This window comes from Brugia malayi (genome assembly GCF_000002995.4).
Source record: "Brugia malayi strain FR3 genome assembly, contig: Bm_v4_Chr1_scaffold_001, whole genome shotgun sequence".
Taxonomy (NCBI): Eukaryota; Metazoa; Nematoda; class Chromadorea; order Rhabditida; family Onchocercidae; genus Brugia; species Brugia malayi.
The window spans coordinates 3,854,231-3,879,853 of NW_025062475.1; the positions used below are offsets into that span (position 1 = coordinate 3,854,231).

A 25,623-nucleotide genomic window follows, 5' to 3' on the forward strand; every position below is an offset into this window, starting at 1 on the left:
ATTTATTCGTTAATTTAATTTTATTTCGTTTTTGTGTAATTTAAAAGATTTGATGAATTTTCATTCTGAACGAAATTTTCTCACACAAACAATAAGTTGTGAATGAGATGGAGGGAAAGAAAGAGAGAGAAAGAGATTTGACTTTCGAAATTAACTTTAATTCATGTAACAGTCGAGTTAAAATCTTCTAATATATAAGGAATAAGATAGTTAACAACATTCTGGATAATTGGTTACCTCATTCAGACAATAACAAATAGAGATAAGCAAGTAGATCACTCGGGATAAGGACAAAAAAAAAAGACCACTCAATCGAAGTAATAACATTTCCATTAATGACTATATTTGCATTTTTTTCTTAGCTAAATTTTCAGAAATTTTGATAAAGTTCACCACTCAATTTTGCTTATCATGAGATTGAATCTAGAAAATTCCTGAAGTTAGTTTTCTTTCTCTTTCTGACATGAAATTTTCGATTGGTTATTACTTTTAGGTTGTAAGGGATCTGTCCGATGTCCTACTTATTGCCATTGTCATCATGTTCAACCCCCGGTTGGAACGATCCACCTGCAGTACTTGACCTTACGAAGACATCTTCATCACCGAGTTCTGGTGCTTTGGCAAATAGACATCGGCGTCCTGTGCATCCTTCCATTCAAGTACTACTTTCGGTTTCTTGAAATTGAAAAGGATGAAAATTATTTGTTCAGAAATATAAAAATAATATTTGATAATCGTTCCACTCTTCTAACTCTTTTTCTCATCCCCTCTCATTTCTTCCGTTTAAAGTTCCAAGCTAAAATGTCTTTACTAAAAGTAAGCTTGACTTGTACTTCTTTTATATGTGACAGCTTGGCAAATTTGCTGATACTGCTTCAGTACTAAAATAGAAGAATGATAACTATTTTCTGAGAAGAGATTGTAGTCCATATTTGTTATCACCAATGATTGCAATTTTGAGCTAACTTACGATGACAGAACTCAGTCGAGCGATTTCAACTTTTGAAGCAATCTTGCATATTGTCACATCAACACATTCTGATTTGTTCTTATGATTCCCATATATTAAGAATTTCCCTGTAATTTTCAAAATTAAGCTTTTTACAAGCAATTCTTTTTGTTTAAGAAGATTATTATATTTTAATATAATTTCAGGCTTCCAATACTTCATCGACATACACAAATTTAGTACAACCAGTGTTCTCACCGCAACCTACAAATCCAGCTCTAGCTGCAACTCAGATCCCAACTGTAACCTTAGTTGAAGGTATTACAGTCTGCGGAGCTCCTCCACAGTCAATTTTTCCGACACCAGTGCCAAATTATGCCACAATGGATTCATTTGTCCCGTATTCTAATTCCCCATCCACAGACAGAAAGAGGGATCAATCGGCGGATAAATCTTCATCCCTGCAGCATCATCGTTCTATTTTTGATGCATTCAATGTCCCAGGTGACAAGTTTGTGACATTTTACACCCTTTGAGCATTTGAGTGTATTCCTCTTCAATCTCACTGTAGTTAAAAGGTAGCATAGCAATAATATATGATGGTAATTTTCAGTTAACGTTATTAATAGTAGTCTTCATAGCAAAACACATTGATGGTTTTTTTTTTTTTTTTGAAGCATATATTTCCCTACACTTTTTTGTATTATTGCTGTAATTCGTGCAGTAATATTGTGCCTTAAGTAAATGATGAATTTCACTACCTTTCAGTCTTTAATTTTTCATAATTTGATGTAAATTATGTAATTAGAAGCACTTATATTAAGTAGAGCAAAAGAGTTCATATGTTATAGATCCTCAGCAGCAAGCGCTACCGAAATCGCAAAGTTTGACATATGATACTCCTGCTCCTGAAAAGTCTCCTGAAAACTGTTTTCGGGTAACTATTGATGTCTCCATTGTTCCATTATGGTATCAGTTAACAGGTAGATAGTGTAAATGGATTTGTTAAATCAAATGGATTTGAATTCGTATATATAATTTATATCATTCATAATTCCAAAAAATATTGAAAAAAAACTTTTGCTGATTTGACGAGATTCAATTATTTTATGAAAGATTTTTTAAACTCTTAGTATTTTAAGTGTTTTGCAATTATATTAATTTTGACTTCGCATCCACCAACTATGTTTTCAGAAGTCCTTTGATCCGAATTTATCCACTTCAACAGGTGTTCAAGTTACATCTTCAATTGAAAGAAATCCAAATGCTTTAATTTATGTTCCACCCAATGTAAGTTATATTTCACATTTCTTCTAATGTTTGTAAAAACAAACAAACTATTCTTAAAAAAAAAAAGAAAAAAAAACTAAGAAATTTTAACTGTTCTGAAATTGTGAATTCAGTTTACAGGTGGAATCAGAATTTCAATAGAGTAGAAATCAGAACCTTTTTCTGGAGTTTATTATGATTATATTAGCATATATAAAAGTTTTTCCAATAATTTTTTCCAGAAATGTTTTTAGGTGATAAGTGAAAATAATAGAAGGCCTGCTACATCGCCATATCCAACTGATTATGTAGCACCCATAAAGGCTGCTGGTGATGTGTCTTTGAATGGTCCTCAGCTTGTCCAGTTTTTGATCAAAGCCACATATAGACTCCCAGTTGTAAGTTTTCGTTTATTTGGTTTATTTGGTAATATATCTTCTTATTTGGTTAGAATTGTCGCTTTTGGTGAACGTAATATAGATATAGAAAGCAATAAGTAAGCTTCCTGAGTTGAAATCTGTTTTTGATCAAAGTCATTTAAGATAAATTATGGAAATCTCTTGATAGAATCCACAAGGTTTTGCTATTTATATAAATGTTCTGTTCAGCAGAAGTATACTGTCTTCAGGGAGTAACTAGAGACGGGATTCAGTTACGCATAAATCAATTATGTGAATCAATGAGTGCAGGGCAAGTGACGGATAGTTGCATCAAGAAACTGAATTTTGTTGTTGATGGTAAGACAAATTTTCATGATGCTAAAACATTTTGAATTCTCTTGACGTGATTGCTTCGTGAAATCTTACTTATTAAATTTACTTAAAAATCTTACTAAATTTCTCAGTATCAAGAAAGTTTCCAGGAATCACTTTCTATAATTGGTGAATCAACAGATCATGAATGAAATAATAAATGAAGCAATGCAATTAAGACATTTAATATTCTTATGATTGATTATATAATAATCCGGACAATTAATTACAGCGTACATTATTTGCCAGAATTTTCACTAATCGCCAGTTTTTTTTAAAGCTTTGAAATCATAACCAGCAGATCGTCAAAAAAAAAAAAAAAAAAAAAAAATGCACTTGCAGCACTGGATCGTGGCTTATTTGATGAAGCATATCAATTTTTTGAACAGTTACAAGTATCATTTCCAACACAAGCTCGAACTAGTTGGGCTCAGGGTATTCGGTTATTGCTGAACGAATTGAGGCGTCCGGCTCGTATCGGTAGTGCTGGTCCAACTCGCCATCTATAATCAGTCAACTAGAATATCTGAATTAATTTCACTTCGGTTTTGTCCTCTAAGTTTTTGCATTCTCGGTTAGGTTGTGGATGTTTGTCTTATTTAAAGTTTATTTGTAACTTCGTGCCAATTTGTCAAACTTTTGTCACACATTTTTATTAGAAATTATATTGTGATAAATTTAAAAGACTGCTTATCTTGTCTAGATACCTCACATTTTCCTGCTACAGTAGAGAGGATGAAATAATTTCAAGTTATTAAGTTCTTATGAGTACTGATATTAACATGGATTTTGTGAGTTTATCGGAAATTATATTTTAACTTCAAGTTTTTTTTTTTTGCATATTTAAGGATAAATGATTTCTGATGTTAAAATTTGTCGCTTAGGCAACCAAACATACATTTTGATTATTAGCAACTTTGAAATCTGAACATTGCTTATGGTGGTGGTTTAATACTGTGATGTATTAATATAGTTACTATAAAACATTCGTATTTTTCCTGCGCAGTTTTTATTACATGTTTTATTTGCAATATGTTATTTGCTTCAAAGTTTTCCTGTGAAAGAATTGAAATTCTAAAATTCGACTGTAATCCATGGGATAGTTTATGAAAAATACTGACAGAAATAAGCGCGTGTGACCAGTTCGTATAACCGATCTAGATTAATCATTTGTATAATTTTATTTGGGAGGTCGGATTCTTTTTTTTTTTTGAATTATGTTAAAGTTCTTGCATTCATTAATTTAGTAAACTATTATTGATTAACGGAACGTACATATAGAAGATCGTAAGCAAATTTAATCATTTTCTGGTATCTACAGTGTCTGGTGTACCAAAAAAAAATGATCGTGAAGTTTAGTACTTCAAGGGGCAACGTTGAGAAATGGTACTATCGATAGATCTGTGATATTGAAATAGATGTCATGCGATTCACGGTTTGGTTACTAAGGAATTTAAATATTCCGGAATGGAATCGTCGTGTTTGGGAAATTGGATATCGTGGACCTCCTCTTCCAAAGTTGAAAATGTAGGTGTTTTTAAAATATGTGGTCTTTTTTTTTGTTCTAGTAGAGGGGAAGATGGGAAAAGAATGGCGAAGAATTGGCGCGAAGCTGTGATAAAGCGGTCAGTCTTTAAGAGCGGAATATGTTTTTATTTTTGTGGCATAATTTTCATACTATTGATTATCCATCATTTTAAGAAAAGGCAGGCCGGATTATCCGATTAGTGGCAATGCCATCAGACAATTGCAGGATAAAATGAAAATAGAATATGAAGTAATGAAATGTCTTGCAACACCTTACTTAAGCAAGGTTTACTTTATTTATGATACACATTACTTCTCATTTTTTTAACTTAAAAATTTTGTCAAGAAAGATTTTTCTTATCATTCATGAAACATTTAATGGAATATTTCATTTGTAGCGAGTTAAGTTTTGAAATATATTATTTGTTTGTGTTTTTTTTTTTTTTTAAATCAATAATGTTGATCACTAAGTTTTAGTGAAATAAAGATTTTATGATGTTGAATTTAATTTGTATGTTTCAGAAGAGTGAGAAAGGTGAATTTAATTTCCAACAGTGAACCATTGCTGTTGCACTGGATGTGTTTCTATTTTGTATTATTTCTTATAATTTTCCAGGAAATGGAACATGCATATATTAAGAAATATGGTACATGTGCAGAACAGCGAGAGAAAGAATTTTTAGAAATGGAGCAACGTCGTATGCCAGGAAAATCTAAAAAGCGAATTGTTGGAAGTGGTGAAGTGTTGAAAGCAAAAGCGAATATTGGTAATCTATTGCATGAACATCGAACTATTGAAAGCAGTTTAAAGGAGCTAATTGTTAGGCAACGTTGGGACTAAGCTTAATATTTGTTTTTTATACCTGTATACGTGGCATTGTGAGTTTATAGAATGAATCTCTGCTAACTGATACAATTATAACTTTGTATAATAATAGAATACTAACAATATCTTCAGTGAAATGTTGGCACGAAATTATTCTCTTTCATTACAACAGTTAAAGAGTCTTGAAAATTCCTTAGGAATTCGTATTTCGAATTATAAAAAAAAAAAAAAAAAAAAAAATGCTCTGAGAAATGAGGGAACAACAATGCTTTGTGAAATTGCGAAGTTACTTTACGATAAAAAAGTTTCATATTATAGCGATAGAAGTAATAATGCAGGGAAAGTGGGCTCTGTAACCATACTGATTGTATGCTGCTTGAGAAGGATTAAAGAAAAATCATTTTCAGAATAACTTTGCTGGTTTTTTATGTTTAGCAATAAAAAAATATGTAAAGAATTTGATATTTTCATCGGTATATTTAGAATTGTCACAGAAATTAATTGAATTATTGTTTGATAACTTTTATTGCAGCGCTTTAAAAAGTTTTAAATGTTTTGCTTGAGTGTAAAAGTATAGTGAGTTGGTCTTCAGGAAAATGATATCATTTTCACATTTGTTAAAGATTAATGCTGAGGAAAGTTGAGATGAAAGGAATGAATACCATACTATTTCTTATATTCGAAACTTCTGAAAGCTAAAATTTGTCTCATTTAAACAATAGTGGAGAAATATTTCTAATACCGTTGTTGACACTGATTGATTCTCATAATTCGTGGCATTTAAATAGCTCTCAAAGTTTTCTACAACTTTCGATGTTATCGCGATAAGAAGTTTCTTCAGTGGATGAGAAATAAATTTTTTTTTCCTCGAGAAAATAAATAAAATTTAAGCATGTTGAAATCACTAATTATGATTTGAAGTATCTCTGACAAATAATTTTATATCGTGATATTTTCAATTTAAATTCAATATGATATTAGCAGTTCCCTGGAAAGTTGATTAAAAGCATTATTTTATGTAACGAATTTAAGTTCATCAGTGCAAAAAAAAGATTTGCAATGAGTTATGATGAATGTCATGGTGAGATTTCCTGGTAATTACATCATAAAAAAAGTGAAGGAATTGTTGAGTACAAAAAGAACCGGTTGAAGGACAGCATAAGTGACAAGTGGAACGAATTTTGAATGAGTTTAGAAATGTGAAATCAGGCAAATAGTGATAAATTGATTTTTATTTGGCATAAATAATCGAAAAGGGACTTTGATTTCCTAAAATTATTTTTAATCGTGATTTAATTCATTCTTTCTCTGTTCACCTCTTCATCCATACCTTTTATGTTGTTTTAAATTCATTATAATAGTGAAATTGTAAGAAAAGCTTAGATAAAAATAGAGACTATAAAATTGTAAAACTTCATTATTTTATTTTTTTTAGTTGATTTAATTAGGGTTGTTTAAACTGTAATAAATTTTAGTAACAGATTTCAGACTGTAATAAAATTTAGTAATTTGCAGGATTTTTTTTTTTTTTTTTTGAGTATATTTGCAATAAATGAGTAAAAGTAAATGAGACAGTTTAATAATCTTTTTTCAATTTTTGCATATTCTCTCTGATAAATTCTTCCATCATCTTATCATTTACAACAATATAATTTTTTTTTTTCTAAATTTATTAAAATTTTATTATAACATTTCATAAACATTAAATATGATTTTGAAATATGCTCAACTGAATTATTCATTTAAATTACGATGATTCGTTCATTTCTAGGTGGACAATGTTAAAACATTGTTTAATGTATGAATTAATTTTTGCACAGATAAAATGATCTCATAAACAAAATTTTTACATCCGTTTATCCTCAGAAAAAGGAACGCCATAAAGTTTTGAGTGAGAAAAAAATTATTTTCCATTGAAAAATGATTTTAAAAAATTACATGAGAAGGACTATTGAGGTAAGATCACCTGACTGACAAATGTCGCATACTGCAAACATCCAATCATAAAACTGATTCACTGATCAATCGATGAAAACAATAGTGATAACTGTAATCAATCGATTGATAAAAACATTGATCACAATTGTGTCGCATTGAATTACAAGAATAATTCAACAAAATAAGTTGAATAATAGTAATGATAATGATAATGATAATAATAATAATAATAAAACAACAGATATGGTTAATTAACAATTTATTTCATATCTCTTAATAAAATCGAGTCTTCTATCTAAAAAAAAATTAGAATCGTATTCACATTTTTTAAAATTAGATTGCCTTCATTTAAAAAATGCTAAATTTAAGATTTGCAATTCAATTTTCATTGGAATGTTATAAAATTATGAATTAATTGCACACATATAAATATATTATTGATCTTTGAGAAGCTATTGAAATTTAATTTGATTGAATGGATGAGAGAAAATGAAATGCTAATTTTGCTGCTATGAAGTAGTCAATTAATCTAGCAATGGATGATAGTAAATGATTGAAACGCTTTATGTCTGTTTAATATTTACTAATTATTCTCTCCTAATATTATTAGCTAACTATTAAATTAATCAATAGCTAATAGCCTTATATGCATCTATAAGAATAATATTTTAAAATTAAATTGAAATATGTATGTGTTATTTACAATTTCATTTAATGCTAATTATTTATGAAAATAAATTAGCATTGGATTAATGATAAATGAAAACTTTCTTATTCGATGCAATTATCATTTGATTTGATAGGTTGATATCAATTTTTTAGTGTTTAATTTTCACTTTTTACAAATCATTTGTATTCTATTATTAGTATAAAAGTATATAATTCTTATAAATTGTTAAATATTTCACATTTAAATATTTTAACAAAATATTAATTTTAATCGTTTCTTGCTGTTTTCCCATTGATTAGTTTGATATATACATAGTAACAACCATTTACCTAAATATAAACAATAAAATAATCGATCTTTTACCTTTTCCTTTTTCTTTTAAATTTTTATATTTGTAAATAATTGATTTAAACTAAATAAATAACACAAATTATACACCATTACATCTCACTACAAAATTTAACATTAATTAAAAATTTGAAATTTTAATCTTTCCAATGTTGAAATTAAATTTAAAGAAACTATTAGGAATTCAAACATTTTGAAAATATTTCACCATAATAGCATAAAGGCAGAAAGAGAGAGGAAGGGATAGACGAAGAGAGACAGATAGAGAGAGATAGATGAAAATATAGACGAATAGATAGGGGAATAGATGGATGGACAGATAAATGTACACAAAAAGACAGAAAGAGAGGAAGAGGGAGAGGGAGAGAGAGAGATAGAGAAAGGGAGAAAAAAAGATAAATTGCGGTGTTTTCCCGATGGAAAAGTATAATTCTCGTATTGTTTTCATTCACAAAGATATCCATCAAAGGATAAAAATGTGAATGAAAGGGAGAGTGTATGAGAATAAAGGTTGATTAATTCAATAAATTATTCTTTTTTTTCTCGAGACATAAAATAATTTAAAATTTCAAATAATTTAGAAAAAGCAAAGTAAGAAAAAAGAGCTTTTAATGTTAACAAATGAAAAGAAATAATAATTAAATTAACTAAAACATTATTCATTTCATCAGTGCAATATCATTTAATCATTATATCACTTTCTCTCTCTCTCTCTCAAATGACACATATTTATTGTCAGTTATCAATATCTATACATTGATCACATTTATTCGTTATTAATTGCTAAAATTCTTCATTACAGTGCCATTCGCATTCTTTGATAAGGTGATAAGATAGTGTAATATGTTAGAAGAGTTAATCATTTATCACATTGTGTGATAATCTCATTACACTGATATTTTGTTAATTTTTTTAAAGCAATCATAAACATTATAAGACAGTTTCAGCTTATATCTACACTTAATCATACCTCATTTCTCAAAAAACCAATAAAATTATCACTAAAACTGACAATATTGTGCTGCAATACACATGTACGTACACATAAGGAAAACATGACGTCAGTGACTTTACGACATAATCTGTGCAGTGCGGGGGAGTGCGCATGAGTGGACATGGGTGGTGGGCGGATGTGATGCGAGGGAGGAGAAGAGAAGTTGCTGAGCTCGAGGTTAAAGGTCACTTCTGACTTATATGTTGAACAAAAATGAGAATTATTCTTGAATATTAACTAATTTTCTCGTTAAATTCCAAGAGAAGAAATATATTTTTGCCTTTCTTCATTCTCACATTATGTCCAATATTGCTTCTGTTTTTTTTTTTTTCGCCTCATACAATCATTTTTACTTTGCTAACTTAACTGTTTTAATTAGATAGATAGATAGATAGCATTTTACCATCAATGCATACATGTAATTCTCAATGCGTGCACATAACGCAATATTATTTTTTTTTTTTTACATTTTTGTTGAATTCATACTAAATTATTATGATATGTAATTTATTTAGAACATATGATTGGCTAATAATTAGTAAATAATGAATATAGTGAAAACGCATTATAATGAAAACTTCCTTTTGCAACACAATGCTTGAAATTTCAAATGTAAAATTATTGTCGCAGTTAGACAATCTATAATGTGAGGATCAAATGACCTATCATATTTAAATAATCTACTGTTAAAACTAGGTGATACGTCATGCTACATTGTTGATCATTACATCAGAACGACATGGTGCATTGTGTTAAATCTAAATGACTTGTTATATTGCAAATAGGAATTACATTTTGTCACTGTCAGATGACTTTTTGTTCCACAAAGAAGTCTTATCATGCAATTGCAACATCAACAAGATTATTGTGTGCATATTTCCCGATGAATTAATTGGGAGAAAGTGAATGCTTATTAGACTAGTCAGTCAAGAATACCATATGCTTGATAAAATCTTTCACTACTCTGAAATCAATAATCATGTATTTTTGGGAAAGGAAATGTGTATCTGCATATCATAGTGACTTGTAATATCGATATACGTTGTAATATGCATAATTCTTATTCCCAACTCTTTACACCTTATGTATTTGGAAAAAGTACAGGACTTCAAAGTTTACGATCTAATCTGTTTGTCGAAAAAATTTCTTTATAGGAAAAGCCAAAAAGTTATCGATTTCTTGTTACATATTATATATTTTAATTTACAAATTTATGCTATTTATTTTCCATTTCCAACTGCACATTACACCATTCTTATGTCGAAAACATTTATGTCACATATAAACTTATAAGCATTTCGAAGCGTGTAGGGGATTGAATGTCTGTGGATGAGAGTCGCAGCTCGACCCCATTGGTTTCCACTAGCGCATCATCTTCACCAGCGGCGTCATCCTCACTACCCGACAGTCAAGGAACATGCTTTAATGGGTATTTTTTTTCTGACCATTAGATAAATTATAATGAACAGACATCACAGGACCTATGTTAATTGAATGCTATTACTGTTTTGGTGAGACTGTTCGATGAATAACAGAAAAGAAATTAGATGCAAGTAGTGTTAGCAATTCAAGTGTATTGCTTTCGAAATTCTTTATGCAACTTAATCTTATTTGAAAATTTTTCTTGAATATTCTCCAAACTTTTTCTGTTTTATCTTCATGTTGATCATGTCATCATTTATTATGTAAAACAGTGTGTTGTTAGTGTTTGCGATATTGAAGTTGATGTCATAGGAAGTTCTTGATGGTAATATTTTTTTTTGCGTAAATTATAGTGAGCAAACATCACAGAACCTGTATTAAGTTGCCTAGGAAAATTGGTTTACTGAAAGGAGAATATTCATCGAAGGATTAACTTACATTTGATTAGAAAGGCTAGTTCAGGAAGTCCTAAGTGGGATGTCCAAAGAATGTATTCACATTTTCAAAAAACGTAGTGCACTCCGTATGGTATGTCGTATATAATATATATCGGTATATAAGATACATACATATTGACTACATAATTTTAGTAAATATTTGCGATTCTGGGGTCATTTTCTGGATGAAAAAATTTCACTCCTGCTTTTTTACAATGTTTCATTTCAGATATCAAAGCGGTATTGGCGAAAATGCTAGGGTGGAAAGTCCATCGCATGTTGTCAGTTTACCGAACAACATTTATATGCATCGAATACAGTCCGCATCACCTGCAGGTTTCTGTCAAATATTAAATTTGATTTAAATCAGGATATGGCGGTATTTCTATTTTTAAGGCTTCCCTTTCGTATCCATAGAATTTTCTATATATAATTAAGGAAAAATGTTGTTTTCGTAAAAAGTTTAGTATCGAGAATATACCTTAAATCATCACGATCTTTGTTCCTTCTTTATCTGCTGTGACAGATAAATTTAAGCGAAACTTGTATGAAATAAATACGAAAGAAATAAAAATAAATTGCAGACGATCACCAGTTCATTAGAAGACCTCTGAATGCTTATATGATATTCACAAAACAAGAACGAAAGAAATTGCTGGCTTTGAATCCAAATATGAAAATGCATGAAGCAAGCAGAATTGTAAGCATGTTCTTAACATATTCAGGATTGATTAGCTGCTCACGAAAATTTTATTTCATTGTTTTAGATGGGTGAGAAGTGGAAAAATATGAGTGAAAAGGAAAAACGACAATATTTTGAGGCATCCAAACAGAATCGGTTAGATCACAAAAAAGTAAGTAATTTTGCATGCCGTTCCTTCACTATCACTTTATTTTATTTTTGTTGTAAAACTTTACTGTTTTCATTGTTCATGCTTATAGAACAGGCACTGGAGATATAGGATTTGTTGAGCAGTAATTATGGAGAGTTTCAAACTATGAACTTGTTCGTAGCTCTCTGATCACTTTCGTTCCACTTTTGTTTGAAAAAGTTAAGCAGTATTTGTGTGCTAGCCTTCTTTCCTGCCTTTGTTAGTGCAAGTTTAAGTAAAATAGTTATTTCAAAATTTTTTATTTTCTATATATGAAGAAGTCGATTTGGTGGTCTTTTTTAGAAACAATCCTATTTAGAAATCATTGATTGAAAAATGCTTGATATTTGCTTGCTGAATTTGACAAGAGTTATTTTTTCCAGTTATGCAGTAATTTTAGTCTGCATTTAAATACTTCATAACTATTGCGTTACTATGGAAGCAATCATGGGTTTTCGTAAGTATCGCAGTGGTAGCTTTAAAAGTTCATGCTGTTTTGGATATTAAAAAATATGGGTGGCACAAAAGAAGTGTTACTATGTTTAAGCTAGGGAGGTCATAGTAAAAGCACGAAATGCATACACATACATACTCACATACACGCATGTGCAACACATGCACATGCACACACATACATAGGTATTCATCCACGTTAGCACACAACACACACGCACGTATACCCATACATATAAACTTACACAAAGCACTTCTATATAGCTCTCTTCAGGTGGTGTTTGGTTCACTTTAGTCACTTTGCGTTAGTAGCTGGCATAGTGCATCTTCTCATGTCTGTGTATATGTTCGTGTTTTGCTCACTTCATTGCAAAAGGATGCCGGCCATAACCTCGCCTTGATACAGTCTTCTCGTGGTAGTGTTTACTAGTTCATAAATTCGGGTAGTTTTAACAACATAGAAATCATTTCATGAAGTGTTACGTTTATCGATCTTACACTCTTCTGTCATTTTCATTTCAGCATTTCTTGCCATTTTTTTCTGATAATTTTTAAAATTATTTTGAAGCATTGGTAAGCAAATGTAAAATAAGAATAGTGTATTTTATTTCTTACGAAAAAATGCTTAAGGTAAACAATTTAGTGATTATGAAGTAAATAAGTAAACTATAATTCGCACTCCATCTGTTCAATAATTATGAAAATAAAGGACATAAATGGGTTTTCGCTTTAAAGTGCTCAACAAGTAGGATAAATTTCTAAACCGTTTATAAATCATTGAGTATAACCGTAATTGTGCTGTCGCCACGTTTCATAGCAATGTGTGGGACAAAAATGTATTTTAATTTTTCTTGCCCTATTCGATTCAATAAGTGTTCATCTTGCAAACAGTTTGAAAATTCCAAGAGTAAAGAATGATTGCTATGATTCCTTTCTGGTAAGTATTTGGATATCTTCGTGAATGGACATGGACGAACGGTGCAGCACAAACGAAGGCAGTAGAAAGTTGCAGAAGAGCGTACATAATTTCGAGAAGCATTTTCTCAGTGGAGGTGGAGTGCGGGTAGGGGTGATGTGCTTCCCCTTCTTTGCACAGGACAGACCTCTGTCTTGGGATATATTTGTGTTAGTGTGTATATGTATGTTTGTGTTTGTCTGTGTGTGTGTATGTATGTCTGTGTGTGGGTGTGTGTCAGCGCTTGTTTATGTGTGCTTCCACTACTGTTTCCTAGTTCGTGCAATTTTTTTATTAGCCAGCCTTCAAAGTGGTGCTGAGGCTGTCTTTCCTTTAACAACAAACAAATTAAGTTGCGATTTCTAGCTCAATGGGCAATGTGAATAGCTTCTTTTGGTGAGATTGGAAAAATAGCTTATTTCTTAAAGGAAGTGATCAGATTACTGTAATTGTAGTCATTTTACAACACATCCAGATCAAGTGTGGATAAACATTTCGCCACTAGCAGATGTGCTACTATGAATCCTTCGGTAGATCTATTTATAGTAGTCGTCATTTTTTTTTGTCACATTTCAGCATTTTCTGACTAAAAAAAGTTCATTTTAACATTGCAGGCTTTAAAAGATAACCCGAATTTGGTTTATCACCCACAGCGGAAGAAATTATCCAAGATCCTGATGAAAACGGATCCACCAAATATGACTGTTGATACTGCACCGAGTACACCACTCAGTAATGAAAGTGCAGCACCAGTGACGTTTGCTACTCCATCAACACCTAAAATCAGTAATTTTTTGTTTAACCATTTATGCATGGCAATTTACACCATCTTACAATTAATATAATTAACAGCTGATCATAACTTTCATTAAGGATACAAATTTATATCATAGAAATCATTTAACTTAGTCATAACGGTTGGATTTGGTATTTGCATTACTTTCACCATAGCTTCTTAAGTCTGTTTTGCTCAGGCGAATTGATTTATTATTGTTAATGAATGTTAAAAAGTTTTCAGATGGATGCGTAAACGGTAATGTGGTATATGCTCAAGTTCCAGCACAGTGTAAGTTTTCCATTTTTTATTTGAACTCAGAACATTCCGAATTACAACTTTAATTTCTACTAGTTTGCTTGTTTTCCAGCTCAATTTTCGTACTTGAGAAAATTTTTATGAGAATTGTTTTTTTAAATTTGCTGTTTGCAGCGCTCACCTCAGCTGCTCCAGGAACGGTTATACTAGCGCAAGCAGTTAATGTACGGACACCGCAGCATCTGTCTCAAGTAAATTTTGGTATTCTTATATCTTCCGCATCTCTGCGGAAGATATAAGAATAGTATGTTAAAAAAAAATTCTTTTTTTGCAATAAATGCGGGATTATATTAGATAGAATGAATTATGCTTTCACTGCTTTCATATATTAGACGGAATGAATTCATTTAGTGACATTTTTTTTGTCAAAATTTTATATGAAACTTTATCGAGAATTCATGAAAAACTGTTTGTGTTGAACTGCAGAAATGAGATTCAGCAACTAACACTACATTGTTTTAGTAATAAATGCCGACAGCATTCTACTAATTTTTTTAGTCAAGAAAAATAAATGCCTTATCATTCATATTTCAGCGAAATCAGCAAGCATCACAATCAGTGCAGCAAAATAATTCACAATCAAATTTATCGGCTACTATGCATCAAATGTTAGAATTATATTATACATCCCTTTGTGAACCTGCTTTTCCTGAACCAGGTGAGTATAATTTTGCTGTCACGCAGTCATTTATATTAGGGAAAACGAGTTTAGTGCTGATATAAACTAACTCATCATATTGCTCTACTAATACAGTAATTTAAAAACTGATCCCAAATTTTATATATTTTTGTGAATGAAGTCAGGTGATACTTGATGCAAATAAAATTTTATCATTTTCTGAGAAAGATATAAAAAAGAATGTATAAAAAAAAACAGCGCATGCTACCAGGGTTTTCACTACTGACACAGTTTCAGGCGAGAAGAGCACTCTGGCATCACCACAGCATTACCTAGATCAGTATCACATGTTGCACCATCAAGCTGTAACTAAACAGCAACAGCATGGCAGCCAGTCGTTACCACAGTCAGCCAATTGATCCAGAATTTTATATTGTTCTCTTAAATTGAGTGAAGTAATGATTGTGTCTGATTTGAAGTTTATGTGATTTTGTACACATATCCTGTTTTTACGACTGGGATCTTCGGTACTAAGACAAAAAAGATATTCTGGTATCATCCAGTATTGCTTCGACTTTATTATGTTCTCTTATCAAATTGTAACTAAATAACACAAACATTTCCCAATCCAATTAATTAATTGACGATTTCAGTCCGAGTTAACAGTGAATTCCTGGATCTTCGCTTCACTTATTACAGTACTGTATATGGCATGCTGAGTTTCTACAAAAGCGAGAGTTGGTAGTCGCAAGATGTTCCTATCTTGTTCATTCTCAATTTTTGCTGTATTTGTTGGAAGTGGTTGAGAAGTTCAAGGAAGGGTGTAATGGTAGAATGAGTTGGAACAATAGTATTGATTTTTGTTTTTTTGCTGAGTTTCCAATTTGGCCGTAAAAAGGTAGCGTTTATGATGACTTAAAATATATGTTATTTTGCACAATGTTATTTCCATTTAATTATTTTTTCTTTAGAGAATTTGAACATTTTGTTAATTTCTTTTAAGTTATAAATGAACATTCTTGATTCATCATATTTTTCTTTTACTAACACAGATGTGTTTTATTCACTTCTTGTCGGTAAATTTCATTTTCTGGAACGATCTAATTACTGAATTGTAAAAAAAATTCTAATGTTCTATATCTTACTATTCCCAAAAAAAAGTCAGAGAATTTAACATATGATAGCATTAGTTGTAATAAGTATATTGGTGATTTCTATTGGCATTGTTTTGAAAAGGCTTATATTCATGGTGATTTCAAGATTTTGAGCTTCTACTTAAATTGATTTTTATTGTTTATTGAAAGATTGTTCCGAAATTATCGTTCTTTGTCTATTGTTAAATTTACACTTAATCCCCTCTTTTGAAATTCGTTTCAGTTTTCCATTCATGAAAGAACTTGCATCATTGGAAGCATATCTGTTAGAATAACTTTGAAAGATCAATTTTTACCCCATCCGCTGGTTCTTTTGTGGAAAACATTCGCTGGAAGAAGTTGGAGATTGTAGAACACTGTGAATTTTGTCGTGAAATTAGTTCTAAGGTATCAAGAGGAAACATAGTTCCGAATAAGGCTTAAAGTGAATGTCATTTATTTAAATATCGTCATCTACAACTCATTTTTTGTATTTGGATTCAATTCTTGAAAACAGATGTTACCACATATTTAGTATTATGAGGCTATATTAGGGTCGGAATCCTTGATTTTTCAAGTAGTAATGGTGATTCTATTGGTCTTTTATCTGCTAACTTAAAATGGTACTTATTTAGACTTATTTATGAAATTCGAATATTTGGAAACCATTTTATGGTGTAAGACTTGCTAAGTTTAATGCAGCATGCTGATGTTTGATAGGCTTTACAGATCTGGTTTACTTTTGAATTTTGATTACTTGTGATGAAATTTCACATTTGTGGATTGTCTTTACTGTGATATTACGAAGTAGTCTTTACTGTGATGTGAAAAAGTAACAGAAATTAAATTGTGATTTTAGTTTACAAAGTTTAACTATTTGGAAACAGTTTTGACAACTTTAACTTTGCTTGTAGAGAACGAAGCAAGATCATGCGCAGAGGTTATTTTTCTTACAAAAATAGCCCACATTCTTGAGACAGCTCTCTCTCCTTCTCTCTCTCTTTTATGCTTTGTTTATTATTTTTATTGCTCATTCATGCACTGCGGTTGAAATGAAAATCATTTTAGACCGTTTCGATTCTGGATTTCAAAATGGGATTTGAGTTCAATTGAAAATTATACTACAAAGTGTATCTGGCGTATAGATTGTTTTGAAATTATGAAAAATTATGATGCAAAAGTTATAAGAATGTCAATTATAAAAGCATGCCAAATATTCTTTCAATAGTCTCTCTTTTCTTTTCTATACGCTAGGTGATTGATTAAATTATTTGCCAAACATTCGAATTTTTAATTAAAGTTTTAACATTTCTGAGATTGATACATTTTGTTCGTACGTTGTTCACTGTTTACCGTGTTTTTTTTTTTGTTTTGAAATAGATTTTACTGCATTCTGTAACTTCAGAAATGTAAATTAGAAGCATGTTTTCTATCCTTTTGCTTAACACATCACATAATGTATTTTTATATAAATTTTGTGCTATGAATAGATAATTTCGAGGTGTAACAGAATGAATTTATTTAAAAAATAAAAAAAAAAGGGCAGTCTAATAATATTTGTAATAGCCAAATGGTTCAAACTATTGATAGTATGCCTATTAGACTTCTTTCCTCTGTAGTGATAAAGGTATGCTTTTTCTTCTTTTGAAATACTATGAAAATATAAGCAGAAATTGATTAATACTTTTATGGGCATTGCTTATCAATGGAAGAAAATATCATTACTTCATTACTTTCATCTATTGCTTAATTCTCTCCTTCTCTCTTTCCCTTATCAATTCATTCATTCAGTGTTACTCTTCATTTTTATCATTTTTTACGTTTTGATAATTATGATTAATAAGTAAATGTTTATTAATTAGATAAGTCATGATCCACTAATCCTCAATTTGTTTTAATTGTAACTGTTATGTTTGTTGTTATGATGATTGCTAGTGAAATATAAAATAGATTTTAGCATTTCAAGTTTTATCATTCCTCAATCTTATAAAATAATCTAAATAAGCATGTGTAAGTCAAATTTATGACAAATACATATTATTTTGACATTCAAAAAAGACTGAAGAACTTTTCTTTCATTGAAATGTGCAAAGGAATAGGTTAACAAGCAAATTGGTAGGAAAGTTTTACTGATCGCTTAAAGTTTAAACATGATAAAGTATAAAGAATAATTATGGATTATGGCAGAATTGAGTAAAAAAAAAAATTTTTTTCGTAAATTTGAGAATTTTGTTGATGTGTGAAATGATGTTTCTATGACAGTGATCGTTTCTCAATTTTCTTTTATCTTATCAGAATCTTATCAGAATGCTGTTATTTAATACTTGCAGAAATTGTCATAATAATGCAAGAAACTGCGACATATTTATATATTTCTCAACTTCAATCTCTAAACACTTTTTACACCAATCTTATAAAGGTAAATATAGAATGGAATGTAATTATGTTAATTAATTATACAATGAAGATGGCAAAATATGAATTCAATTTTAATCTTTCAGATAATTCTTAGCGACATTGAGAGCAAATTTATGCAATGAATTACTTCTCAAGAATAACCTACAAATAAATTTCATTTGTACAATTCATTCATATTTGTTTTATAAGTTTAAAAATAAAAATTTGAATTTATATTAGAAGAAACAAATGGATATTAATTTTCAACAAAATCAACAAACAATAAGCATACGTGAACAAAATGGCGCAAATAGTAGATTGCGTAGCATACAAAGTGATTGTGTTGATTTGTATTATTATTGGCTTAATGAATTGTTGTGCATGGAAATTCCGTACGACAAATGCGCCTTTGCATTACATCAATTAATGACTGGCAATTGTCACTGGCTTCTTGCCAAGTATGGACATATGAGTGAGTAAAGCAATTTTACTTTACCATATTTATTTTCAAAATAGCAGAAAAAAAATAAGATGGCGTAGGAAGATGAATTTGCGCCGCCCTCAATATCTTTTGATCAGAACAATGTAAATTAATTTTCAAGCATTTTTAATCCCACATTTTTCATTAAGGAAAAGCAATTATAAAAAAAAAAAAATACTTTCTTTTTTATAGCTTACAGTTATACTTTTTAAAATTTTTTTTTATGCTTTTTATAATTCATAGCTAATAAGAAAGTATTTTAATGACTAATTGTAATTTCTGACAACTGAAAATTACTTAAACTGAATTTTGAAGGTTAATTTTAAACTATTTAACTCTAATATATATGTTGACATCCAGCAAAAGAGAAGAAATTTGCACGGATGAAAAAATGAAAATTTCTTCATTTCAAATATATTAGCTATTCTTTTAATTATGTAAAGAATATTTTGAATTTTAGGATTGAGAGCATCAATAAACTATTCAAATTCAAAGATTCATTATGATCAAGCAATTATATCATATCAAATCAGTATTGATTTAATAGAAAATAATCTCCCGAAGTATAACAAATTTTACCTCTTCATAGTTCATCGATTTATGAAACTTATTTTGGATGCGACAAATGCGACAGAAATGATCAAATTAGACAATTAATTTATCAGGTGAAGGAAAAAATATGAAATTAATACTAATTTTTTCTGATTACTTTTCTTTTTTTAACTTTGCTAAATAAATTTTGAAATTTTTGATTAATTTATTAAATGATTGAATATTTGCAAAATTAAGAAAAGGGTGGAAAAAAATAATCTTGAAAATTTTAATGGTCAATGAGAATTATCTTGTTTCATCTATAAAAATAGTATAGATTAAACTAAATGATCCAAAATTTAATTTCTACTAATCATTTATTTTCTAGATATTATCGATATGGAAAAAAGCACAACAAATTATATTCTTTCATCATTATATTAACACTAATAACCCAGAGCAATAAATTAATTTTAACTTAAAATTGAAATTACTATGCTCAAATGCAAATCGTTTATTAATCGAGAAATATTGATATTTTGAATTGATGATTCCAAATAATCCATTTTTGAAATTTATTTATTAAAAGATTTTTTTTTTTCGTTTTTTTTTTGCATCAAATTTGTTATGTAATATAAAAATATTTTTTATTACCAAAAATAAAATCATTCATTTTTTCTAATGTCTTATGTCAATTCTTTCAAATTTTTTGCTTCTTTTCATTCTAACAGATATTTCTATTTTTTTGATTATTTTTTTTGATTAAAAAAATTTCGAATTCTTTTTGATTAATGAATTTATTGAATAATATAATTAATCCTTTCAATGTTATATTTATTAATTTTGATTTTCTTAATAGAAGAAAAAAAATCGGTGTAAATGAAAGAATTGAAAATTCAAAACCGAGTAATGAAAGAATTGAAAATTCAAAACTGAGTAATGAACGAATTGGAAATTGAAAACTGAGTAATCAAAGACTTGAAAATTAAGTATTTATAATTTTGTTAGAAAATTTCATTTAACATTCAAAAAAAAAAAGTCCTCAACTGTAGTAAATTAAAGCTGTTGTTTTAAAAAAGCTATTTCATTTGTCAAATTTAATTGAATACCTGAATTGCACAACTGTCATTTCAACTTTTTGATGCATCTTAAGTTCATTTCAAATATTTTTTTTTTAAAAAAAGGAAATTTTGTTTCATTTCAAATGAAAAATTGTACTAATGATAATATTTTCTAAGTTATTTTTCTGATATTTTAAATCAAATTTTTTTTTCGGATAATTTAATGCTAAAAAAATAATGAAAAAGTTGAAATTTTTGTTAGCTAACATGTGTGTCACACAAAAAAGAGTCACATATGTTGTAAGAATATTTAAGGTAATAAAGAATAAATCATTTGTATATTTCCATTAAGTTATTTATTAAGTTCTACAGGTAAATTAATGCTTTTAAATTAGTTCAATTCAATATCAAAAAAGGTAACAATGTGTTTTAATCAGTTCTTAGGTAAACAAATTTTCATATAAAAATAATAGCTAAAATTATGGTTGTATATTTTCCTGTTATTAAAATAAAAAGCAAAATAAAAGAAAAATTAAAAAGTAATTAAAAAAATAAAAACTAAAATAAAGTGATATTTAATGAAGGGCAAAAAATGGAGAGTGGAAAATTTTTGTTCAACAATACAAATTATTATTTCAGATACTAATAAAAGTATACGCAAAAAAAAAAAAAAATAAAATAAAATAAAATAAAAAACTAATTTTACCATAAAAAATTTTACATTTTGTTTATCACAATTTTATTAAAGTTAAAAATAACTGTAATGATTAATTACATAAAATTTGTAATATTGTTTCTTTTTTGCATTTTGAACTTTTCTTAGTACTTTAATAATTCACAATGAATTAGAAATTAATTAAAGTAACAAGAAAAACAGGTATGTGAAGTAAGTAAGTGAAAGTAAGTAAAGTAATAAATAAGCTTTTTACTAATATTATATTAGCATATTAATTGCAATCAACAATATTTCAAATATTACACATTCTCGATATATTATCTATTTTTAGCCTTTCTATTAAAATATTTATGATTATCATTTTTTTTTTTTTTTGTAATTAAATTTATTTACCAATTATTATAAATTATTTAGTAATAGTAATAGCTATTAGTTAAGAAATAATGGCTATATAATTTATATTTTATATTTATGAATGCTATATTTTTATATGTTTTTCTCACTGGCTAATTAATTAATGATAATTTTATAATCAAATCTTATATTTATTCTTTTTTAATAATCACATTTTAATAGCTGTCACTGTAATAATTTCATTTCTATTATTGTTTAGTTATTTTTTTTAGTAAATTTATTAATGAATAATTTAATTTATTACAAATAAAATATTCGTTCAAAATGAAATATAATCAATTGTAAAGTTTACAAATCATAAATTAGCCATTTTTGCAGCATTTAATCTTTAATAATACTACAAATCAAAGTTTAAATTATCACATATTTCACAAAATTTCATATTTTAGAAATGTTATTTAGAAATATTTAATATTTAGAAATATTAAATTTAAGAATGTTAAATATTAAATTAATGAACTGTGATAATTTATTCATTAATTCTTTATATTACTGTAAATAACAGCTAGAAGCTTTTCTTTTCTTTTTTTAAATGAATAATTATAGCATAAATAATTAATAAATGAAAGAAGCACTCGATTATCTCAGCAATATGCAAAAAAAAAAATAAAATAAACTAAAATATTATTGTTTTTTAATTTTACATATAAATACAATCAGTATATTTTGAAATGATTTATAAATTTTTAGTAACTGGAAAAAAAAAACGATTAATTTAAAAAATTTTATAAATCAAAAATATTATTTTTTCATATTTTGCATTTGATGAAATAATTAATCAAAATTATTCCAAAATATATGCAAAACTTATTTAACACATTTTTTTTTCTGAAAAAAAAAGAAAGAAATTTCACGTAAATAATTCTATGTGAAATATCTTTTTGGAATTGTAAAATATTCGATTAGATGAAATCATCAAATTAAAAAAAAAAATGTGTTTATTTTTATAATATTATAATAAATATATTATAATCAAAAATCATTATCACTTCATTGACTTATTATTTCCGGAACGGTTGTTTACATCAAAAATCATTTGTAAGTGAATTGATCAAATCGGATCTTTTTTTTTTTGAAAATTTTCTTCTGTTTGATTTTGTAAAAATTTTTGAATAGTTTATACAAACTTATTTTTTAGTAATGCCAAAAACTTTGAATGAAATTAAGAAATTATCCGCTTATCCAGATAATTTCCAAAAAGCAATTAATTTCATAAAGGTTAGTCAGTAAGTCTTGTTGATAATTTTCATTTAAATAATTGAAGTTTTAATCATTTCTAAATTGAAATTAAAGACTTCTAATCATTGAGAACAATAGAGCATGCATATGTTGAACACAATGAGAAATAAACGTTTGTCACCAGTATTTGTCACCATAGCAGCAGTTTACCAATTGCGCATTCATTTGATGTCACTTTTAGCTATCTAAATTTCAATTTAAGTATAAATTGATGGTCATAAAGTCCTTTGTAATCCTTAATCATACTTCAGATAACACAAGAGTATACTCAAGATGTTGTGGCAGCAATTGAAAAGTTAATTAGTGTTTCACAGCCAAAACGTCATTCCAAGCCGAATGATTTAGAACGATTGGCACATGTGGCGCAAAAGGTTATTTTATTTATGAAACTAATCGCTATACTTTATAACTAGTAGTGTAGTTTTAAGCAAGTATTAAAAATTCCTATAGGATTTCAAGAATTTGTTTGCTTTTTAGAAAAAAGAAATTGAGATAAGGCACATTTCTTGATAGATTACAAATTAGAGCGCTATTGTCATCAATGTTTGCAAGCAAAGTAAGAAAAGCAAATATTGATTTAACATATATTATAAAGATTTATTTGTCCGAAATTCATTGTATAATCAAAAGAGAAATGAGAAAGAAACAAATAAAATAAACAATTTATTATGGAAAAAAATTAAATATTTACGTTTGTGAAAGTTAGTTATAATCAAATTTTTATATTTTAAAATAAAATGCATAAAAAAAAAAAGATAATTCTTTGTTACAGTATATGCCATATTTTGTTTCTGGTAGTTTTTATGAAGCACTGCAAGCAACAGCAACAGTTTGCATTTCGGTTGCAAAACAGGAACGTGAAGCGCAAATGGAAGCATTTCAACGAGTAGTTGTACCAATGAAAAGTTGGATTCAGGAAGATTATCCAAGGCTTATGAAAGTTGCTTATCAGTTAACTTGATAATAAATTAATTTAATAGAAAATTTAACAATGAACTTTGAAATTTTCTGTTTTTTTTAAATTCATTACAATTCTGTAATGTTATAAAATAAAAAGGAAAGAAAACTTTTTAAAAAATTCAAAAAAAAAAAAAATAAAAAATTTAAAACATTTGATGCCATTTATTTGTATGCATTTATTTATTAATCATAAACAGAATGAAATATGAAATTTCAAAAAGGATTATTATCATTATTATTTACCTAAATTCAATTATTTCGATTATAAAATTTACAACTGAATTATAAAATTTGAAGTACTTATACTCTTTAGCAGATTTTAAAAACTAATAAAGTCTGAGAGAAAAAAAAAATAAAATAAAACATGAAAAAAAAAGAAATTAGAACGTTAAAAAAAAATTTTTTTTCAAAAGAAAATGCATATAGTAAAAGTAAGAAATGATGCACTACGAAAATTTTTTAAATTTGACAAAATTGTGTTTTGTTTTAGATTTGAAATTTTTATGTTTTATTTTAGATTTTAATTTTAGGATATTAAGAAGTGTTATTATCTAAAAGATAAAATGGATCGAAGTATGGCAAGTGTAGAAGCACGGAAAACACCTGAACGTCTTATGAGAGCGCAAGAAGCTAAAAATAAACATCAAATATTTTTTGAACGAGTTGAAAATGAGGTAACTTATTATTTCTCTTTCTTTTAACTATGCTAACAAAAAAAAAAAAAAAAAGAATTAATGTGTATTTGTGTGTAAAATTAAAATTTGTATAATTTATGAATTTTAAAATCATCAATAACTTTAAAGGTAATGCGTTATAAAGCTGTACATAGACATCATATGCAATGCCTTAAAGTTTTAATGCTAAAAAATGTAAGTTTTTCATTATAAAATATACTTAAAAAAAAAAAAAAAGAAGGAAGGAAGTAAATTAATTTCAAACAAATTGCCATTTTGCTTTGGATGATACTTCTTTCTTTAATGATTCACTGCTTACGGTAACGCTTACTGTAACACGTTTACTTACTGTAACATAATTTATCATTAATTAAAGCTATGGAGGAAATGATTAAAGAGTGCATTCATAAATTTACCATTACTTTTTGATAATTAAATTAATTTCAATTCTAATTTCCTAATAGATAATTTGATGATAATCAAGGATTAATGGATTAGTTTTTTTTTTTTTTTCACTTTTGCTATTAATTATTAATACTGTAGTGGTCATCATTTTTTCTATCTTTTCAATGACTATTTTCAGTATCAATTCGAGCGGAAAGCAAAAGATGAATTTCTTGCAGCATTTATCAAATGTGAAGCTGAAATTAATGCTGGTAATGCAGCATTGAAAGAAGCACCTAAATATACAACTATTGAAGAAATAGATTTAAAAGAATCAAAAAAAGAAAACGAAAAGAAATCGGAAAAGAAAACGGTGCAAGAAATGAATTTAAAATCGGATAAATCAGAAGGACAAAAAATTAGTAAAAAACGAAAGAAAATGGAAGAGCAAATAGCTAGCATAAAATTAGATAAACCGGAAAAGCAAACGGAAAAAAAAGAAAAAAGTGCTGAAACTCATTAAAAAAAAAAAGAAACCAAAAAAAATGA

General features: G+C 28.0%; 4 protein-coding genes across 4 annotated transcripts; all 4 read left to right on the plus strand.

Annotated features, from left to right (window-relative positions):
- Positions 1–512: 512 nt before the first annotated feature.
- Positions 513–3,479, plus strand: Bm7642 (Uncharacterized protein; the record flags this gene model as incomplete). The annotated part of the gene is made up of 7 exons (XM_001897146.2): positions 513–659; positions 1,156–1,453; positions 1,801–1,886; positions 2,144–2,239; positions 2,473–2,616; positions 2,847–2,955; positions 3,313–3,479. 7 exons carry the CDS (start codon positions 513–515, stop codon positions 3,477–3,479), a joined length of 1,047 nt encoding a protein of 348 aa, XP_001897181.2.
- A 914-nt stretch (positions 3,480–4,393) lies between these two features.
- On the plus strand, positions 4,394–5,338 carry Bm7641 (Uncharacterized protein; the record flags this gene model as incomplete). Its single annotated transcript, XM_001897147.2, has 3 exons — positions 4,394–4,497; positions 4,672–4,783; positions 5,114–5,338. 3 exons carry the CDS (start codon positions 4,394–4,396, stop codon positions 5,336–5,338), a joined length of 441 nt encoding a protein of 146 aa, XP_001897182.2.
- A 5,254-nt stretch (positions 5,339–10,592) lies between these two features.
- Positions 10,593–16,553, plus strand: Bm12656 (HMG box family protein; the record flags this gene model as incomplete). The annotated part of the gene is made up of 10 exons (XM_043076462.1): positions 10,593–10,702; positions 11,362–11,468; positions 11,717–11,832; positions 11,900–11,986; positions 14,027–14,198; positions 14,431–14,478; positions 14,620–14,696; positions 15,040–15,163; positions 15,422–15,530; positions 16,502–16,553. 10 exons carry the CDS (start codon positions 10,593–10,595, stop codon positions 16,551–16,553), a joined length of 1,002 nt encoding a protein of 333 aa, XP_042932396.1.
- A 6,404-nt stretch (positions 16,554–22,957) lies between these two features.
- Positions 22,958–25,597, plus strand: Bm10735 (Uncharacterized protein; the record flags this gene model as incomplete). The annotated part of the gene is made up of 6 exons (XM_043076463.1): positions 22,958–23,035; positions 23,308–23,427; positions 23,829–23,996; positions 24,547–24,690; positions 24,820–24,885; positions 25,274–25,597. The coding sequence occupies 6 exons, from the start codon at positions 22,958–22,960 to the stop codon at positions 25,595–25,597; spliced, it is 900 nt and encodes a 299-aa protein (XP_042932397.1).
- Between the last annotated feature and the right edge of the window lie 26 nt (positions 25,598–25,623).